We start from the raw sequence: 6,554 nt of genomic DNA, 5'->3' as shown, positions 1-6,554 counted from the left end.
ATAATTTGCACGCGCACGTAGATCATGTCTGTCTCTCGGCCTTTGGTGCAGCCGCGCCAAGTTTTTTAACATTAAATATTTTTAGTTTTTAAAAATTTTTTGTAGTATATAATTTTTAGTTTTTAAAAATTTGTTGTAGTAAATGAGAGTTCCGAGTTTGAATCCGCACTGTCGGATTTGTCCGATATCTTTCAAGTTGAATGTATCGATTCAAAAGCGAATTGTAAATCAGGCCTCCAATCAGTTTAAATGGATTGTGGATGTAGAGGTGATAGTTAAAAATATGTAATACATATTGTAATTTCCATGAAGAGAATGATATAAACTTTTTTATTAAATAATTGTATTAAACAACTCGATGTAAATGTTTTATGTAATTCTATTGAAGTCCCTTTCTTATATAATATTAGCCGTTTAAGCTTATATTATATATAGATTGGCGATACAGATATGCGTAAAACGTAAGATCCATATTCACAGTCGGGATTGTACCGGAGAATTGGTTACAGCTGTGCTTAAGCTTTCATATTGAGATAACATTATGCGTACACTGTGTAGCGTCTATTGCAGTGAAAAGCAATGTAATTGCTTTTCACTTCAATTAGTCGAAGCTAAACATCACACGTATTATATATTATCTCAGTATGAAAGCTGAAGCATAGCTGTAACAGATTCTCCGGTAGAATTCCGACTGTAAATACGGATCTTAAGTTTTACATATTTGTCGCCAATTTGTCGACGCTTCTGGAGACATATCTGGTCTGCGTTTGGTCGCAATCTGTCAACGTTTCTAGCGACAGATCTGATCTGCGTTTGATAACAATCTGTCGACGTTTCTGGAGATAGATCTGGTAAGCTTTTGGTTGCAATCTGTCAACACTTCTTGTGACAGATCTGATCTGCGTTTGATAACAGTCTGTCGACGCTTCTGGAGACACATCTGATCGGAATTTGGCAGTAATCTGTCAGCACTTCTGAAAATAGATTTGATTTGCGTTTGGTAGCAATCTGTCGACGTTTCTGACGACAAATTTGGTCTGTATTTGCTACTGTTTTGTTAACAGTGTTGGTAACAGATATGATGAGTATTTGGCGCGATTTTGGCGCCAACAAACGATCACCAAATCTGTTCTGGATTTGGTGCGTCACTTTGGCTTTGCTTTGCTAGTGGCAGACTTGTTATGATTTTGGTCTCATTTTGATATCTTATATGTTTGACGGATATGGTCGCCAAACCATATCCTAATGAGGACACAGATGGATATGGATTTGGTCTACTAATTTCGCCGGCGGTTGGCGACAAAACTGCGACATCTCGCAACCAAATTGTTTGCTGGGTATTTGTATAGATCGTTTTAGACTAGAGAAAATACCAAAATGTATATAGTGACCACTACCCAAAGATTTAATATTTGCAGATGCATTTCGTGGCGTTTTAAGTAATATCCTCACGTCTTTAGGCAAATCTGCATGGCCATGTTTCCTTAATATANCAAGTAACTTGTTAACAGTATTATGTACAATATTTTGTTCTATGATTAATTTTTGTAAATCTTCTCGTAAACTCATCTTATTGCTACAATCATCACTTATATCAGAAGNATAATCTTCATTATGTTCCTCATTATTTTCTTCATCAGAAAATGATTCTACACTTGAATCTATACTCTTTTCATTAACATCTTCAGACAAAATAGTATCATCGACATTTGTATCATTGACATTAAGATCATCGACATTTGTATCGTTAACATTTGTATCATCAACATTTGTAAAACTGTTACTATTATTTTCTATTATATTAGATGCTATATTCAAATTGGTTGAATGAGAAAGCTTAAAATGTTTATAATAATTCAATGTGCGAGTAATTATTTGATTCTTTCGCCTTTTTGACAAATATTGCAATTTCTTTGGCATGGCAGCGTAGTAAGCTTTAAAATGATTTTTTACATATATAAAATATAATATATATAATATATCTATAATATAAAATATACAATATATTCACACTTGTAATATTATACTTCATAGTATATAGTTACAATAGCTTCAAAGATAACAAAATATNAACGTTATTTAGTCAAAGACTAAGGACCTATCCAGACAAACTTAATATGCATAATTGCATAAACACATGCATAAAGAATTGATTGGTTCATAAGCAAATGCATAAGGAAATGGATCAATCAATTTCGTTACATGTATACGTTTATGNGACTATGCAAGTTTATCTGGAGAAATGCCAAAGATTAGAATGCACGGGAATTATGTCACAAATAAGTTCAAAGTATAAATAATGATTACAAATACTATTAAATTTGGATAGTTTTTGAAGAAAAAGTGTAATTACGTTATCGTTTCAGTTACTAAATAAAAAAGTAATGCCATCATTATCAGTATGGTAATAAAAAAATGATATGATATCAGTATTACAAATAACATTTCCCAATTCTAGTATATCTATATATACAGTTATGTCTATGTATTATATAAATGACGCATTTTAACATACCCAATTGCAATGAGTTTTAATAATCCACGTATGTAAATAATCCGTTTTGCTGCGATAATTTCTACAACAAAAAGCAAGTTAGTTAACAAAACTAGCCTACTACTTCTCCACTTAGGATAAAAATATTCAATTTTATTTCAACCTTACCCTAACCTAATCGTAATGCGCTCTTTCTTTTGATATATTTAATAAATTTTTGTTGCTCGAAAGAAATTACTGCAACATAATAAAAATTATAATTATTTGTAATAGTTTGGTTACACATTAAACATAAACTTCAATTAAAATTAATAAGAATTACCTCGCATTGCCATATCGCCATGTTGCTGGGAATGCTTGGATGGAATAGTAGAATTGTATGTTCACATCATGTCAAAATTTTGCAGAGTTGGCGCCGAGTTTTAAGGACAAGAGGGGCGTTTTTCCTGGAAATAAATAGCATTAACGAACGAACCAATTAACTGTAGCAATTGCTTGTCCATAATTGTATCAATTAACTAACTACTTACTGTTAGGAAAACCGCTGCTTTTGTTCTTAGACCTTCGCGAGTCCTTTGCAAATTCTTGACGCGCTGTGTTCATAAAATCATCACAAGTCTGTTCTTTTTCATTACATTTTCTACACTAGTTTGTACTACAGATATCACACTTTTTTTCACTTATATATATTTCCACAACTATACATACTTTTTTCTTTTTAAATAAGATTTTTAAATTCTGTTCATCAATAAATTCATATCTATATAAATTTTGTCACATTACAGTAACGCAGACGTAAAACTTGTCGTATATAACATGTTACATTACATTTACATTATTGTTGCCAGTAAGTAACGGACTATATAATTATTTCATTACAAAGTTATATTGCATAAACAAGAGAAAATTATATAATCAAGTATAACAACTGTTATATTATGTGTTACTCTCATGTTATATAGCAGTTATATTTTGTGTTTGCTGGGATATATAATTATTTTATTACAGAGTTATATTGCATGAATAAGAGAAAATTATATAATCCCAATATAAATCAAGTATAACAAATGTTATATTATTTGTTACTCCCCTGTTATATAGCAGTTATATTTTGTGTTTGCTGGGATACATTAAGGTGTATGTAGCGCATTATGATTAGACATGCTTTTAATGAAATATTGTCTATTCTTATATTGTATTGATTGACAGTTTTGGTGCATGCATTTATTTCCTGTATGTTGTGTTATGTTACAGTACATTTTGTCACAAGCAACACATAGAAAGGACAGATATATTACACAATATACCACAGTATAGGTGGATGGTATATTGTGATTAAGTCATTGCAGAAAAATCATTGTGGAAATCTGGCATCGCAGTAAAACATATGTGAATAGCACATTGCAATTAGGTACGTTAAAATGGATTATAATTATATAAATAACATATATAGACATAACTATATGTATATTGTGACGTGATACTTTTTGTGTCCGTCACAAGAACATAATTTCGGCCGGCACAAGAGGCGGTGAGCTCGCGTCTTTCATTATTTGAGGGAGAGCAGCTTGTTAGGCCGCGTAGCGCAGGCGAATGCGCTTAATTTTGCGAAGGCGCGGGGCGCCTATGTTATATTGAACGAATAATTGACGTACTAAGATGTATATTAATTTGTTATTTATGTTCTTTTCAGCCTATCTTTGATTGTTTAATTGCGTCTCCGTCAGTATTTTTGTGCCGTGCGAGCCGCTTGGCGGCTACTTGGTCGTTTATTTCAACGCTAAGAGAGAGAGAGAGAGAGAGAGAGCAGCTCACGGTGCGTAATGTCGGACAAGGTGGAGCAAACAGAAGCGACGATAGAGACAGACAACGGCGCAGGGCCGTAGGGACGTTACAGGTGCGAGGCGCTCAGCAAGGATGTAGGCAACGGAATAGAAAAACGGGAGATGCACTCCGACTCCACGAAAACCGGAGCGGAGCTCCCTTTGGAGTTCTTGGCCTCGTGATGCGGAGGAGATGAGCCGAAGTAAGCTCATCTGCGTGAAAATTAACGCAGAACGGGCCGGTTACGGCCAACGAAGGGCCCGAGCCGATGTGTTGCCGAGACGCACGTGGCCGCTGTCAATCACAGCGCCGCGAGAATAAGAATACAATTGGCTCGTTACCTGGCGCGGCGAACAGCGCGAGACGAGAGTAATTGCCGCAAGAATCAGCTTCATTGTTGTGCGTGACGTGAGTTCCTCGTTTCCTAAAACGAGTGTTGACTCACCGTTTCACAACGTTTCTAAGAAGCAGAGGGCTGAGTTCAACAAAGGCAGAACCTTGCATCTTTAAGACACAAGATTATTCTCTAATCTTGGCAATCTACGTGGACGATGGATTAGTGATAGGACGAAATCAAAAGGTTATAGAAAAACTATTAAGTGACCTCGGTAAGGAATTTCATGACTACTTGTACCTGTGTAAAGTCTTTCTTAGGTTTAGAAATTAATCGCGAACAAGGTCGTCTTACATGAAAGCAGATAGAATATGCTATTAAAATAGTCGAAAAGTATAATATGAAAAATTCTAAACTTGTTAAAACTCCCATGTTGACTAATGACACGAGAAAGGAAGTCACTAACAAATCTTTTCCATAACGTGAAAGCGTTGGTAGTATATTCTATTTAGCAAATAAAACTAGACCAGATCTAGCTTATGCAGTAAGATATGCGAGTAGACATTTAAATGAACCGACTCTACAAGATATTTCAAATGAAAAAAGAATCTTAAGATACATTAATGCGACAAAGAATTTAGGCATAAGTTATTACGAATATAATAACACAGACGTTGGTGAATTAATTGGCTATGTTGATTCAGATTATGCAGGAGATATTTAAACTCGTAAAAGTACAACTGGTTATGTGATTATGTATTCAGGCGGTCCTATAAGCTAGTGTTCAAAGAAACAACCAGTAATTACTTTATTTAGTACAGAAGCTGAATATGTTGCAGCTACTGAATGCTGTAAAGAAATTCTATATCTTAAATTTTTACTTGAAGAGTTAATAGGCAAAACAGTCAAAGCTACTCTTAACATTGACAATCAAAGTACTATATGCTAAAAACTAGAATAAGTAATAAAAGAAGCAAACATATAGATGTTAGATACAGATTCATAAATGAAAAAGTAATTACTGGTTTATTGAATCTTAAGTATTGTTCTACTGACACACAATTAGCTGATATCTTTACCAAACCTTTAGGACAAAACAGATTCGACATACACAAAAGTAATTTAGTCAATGACTAACACGTTTAGTTCTAAGAATATTGTAATTTTTTAGTCTAGATTTAACAATTAAGGGAAGGTGTTGGAAATAATTGGTAAATGAAATCGTCCATTTTCGTAATTGCTCCAGTGTCATTTTGAAAAATTACTAAGACATCACGATTTTTACATGCACTATTATACGGTTTGTCAATACGCTTAAACTCTCTTCCTCCTAATATTAAATTTTTATTTAAAAATACAAAATTATTCCTTGTAAGGAAATTTATACTTAGAATACCTTCGTACTTAACCGGTAAACTATCATCTAATACATAAAATGTATGTTCTTTGTTAAACATTTTAACTTTTACTCCATATTTGGTTTTTAAAGAATGCGTAGTTACGCTGGTTATTACGATAGGATCTATCTTGGGTAAATTTTTATTTTCTATGTATGATTCGCGTATCAATGATAAATCAGAGCCAGTGTCTATTAAGAAACTTATCTTTTTGAAGCCCGGGATTCTCAATCCAACTCGTGGTGCTCTGATGTATGTTCCGTCTGGTCCCTGTCGAAGCTCGTCCTGCTGGTTGATTGAGTCTTGTTCTGCTCGATTGCAAGTGAACGACGCGATGGTAGGCTCGGAGGTTGACTGCTGTCTGGTCGTTCGCGAAAATTTCTTTGCTGGTTCCGCTGCTGGTGGAATATGCTTGGTTCTGCATTCTTTTTCCTCGTATCTTCTGCAATAACTGCACTTCTTTCTTTGGAACTGCGATTTTTGCAGCACCGGTCTCTTGTAATTT

At 34.2% G+C, this 6,554-nt stretch overlaps 1 protein-coding gene across 3 annotated transcripts; it reads right to left on the bottom strand.

Moving 5' to 3' along the window:
- Window positions 1–139: 139 nt before the first annotated feature.
- On the bottom strand, window positions 140–3,116 carry LOC109860631. Of its 3 annotated transcripts, none has more exons than XM_020439864.1 (5): window positions 3,025–3,116; window positions 2,817–2,940; window positions 2,669–2,731; window positions 2,516–2,576; window positions 140–974 (listed from the first exon to the last, which is right to left on the bottom strand). In XM_020439864.1, exons 2-5 carry the CDS (start codon window positions 2,827–2,829, stop codon window positions 791–793), a joined length of 321 nt encoding a protein of 106 aa, XP_020295453.1. In that variant the 5' UTR covers window positions 2,830–2,940; window positions 3,025–3,116; the 3' UTR covers window positions 140–790. The 3 variants fall into 3 exon arrangements, 1 of the variants encoding a protein (XP_020295453.1); XR_002250846.1 differs by having other exon boundaries at window positions 147–974; window positions 2,663–2,731; XR_002250847.1 differs by lacking the exon at window positions 140–974 and adding an exon at window positions 1,139–1,934 and having other exon boundaries at window positions 2,663–2,731.
- Window positions 3,117–6,554: the final 3,438 nt, after the last annotated feature.

Source organism: Pseudomyrmex gracilis, unplaced genomic scaffold, assembly GCF_002006095.1.
Source record: "Pseudomyrmex gracilis isolate BER0280 unplaced genomic scaffold, ASM200609v1 scaffold_436, whole genome shotgun sequence".
NCBI classification, from domain to species: Eukaryota; Metazoa; Arthropoda; class Insecta; order Hymenoptera; family Formicidae; genus Pseudomyrmex; species Pseudomyrmex gracilis.
This window is presented reverse-complemented; position numbering and strand designations above follow the sequence as displayed.

Bases quoted from the DNA above. Each gene is read 5' to 3' on its own strand.
- LOC109860631 (XM_020439864.1), bottom strand. The intron at 2,577-2,668 runs GTTAGGGTAAGG...TTTTTGTTGTAG, and splicing joins AAAGAGCGCATTACGATTAG to AAATTATCGCAGCAAAACGG. The intron at 975-2,515 runs GTATGTTAAAAT...ATCTATTTTCAG, and splicing joins TTAAAACTCATTGCAATTGG to AAGTGCTGACAGATTACTGC.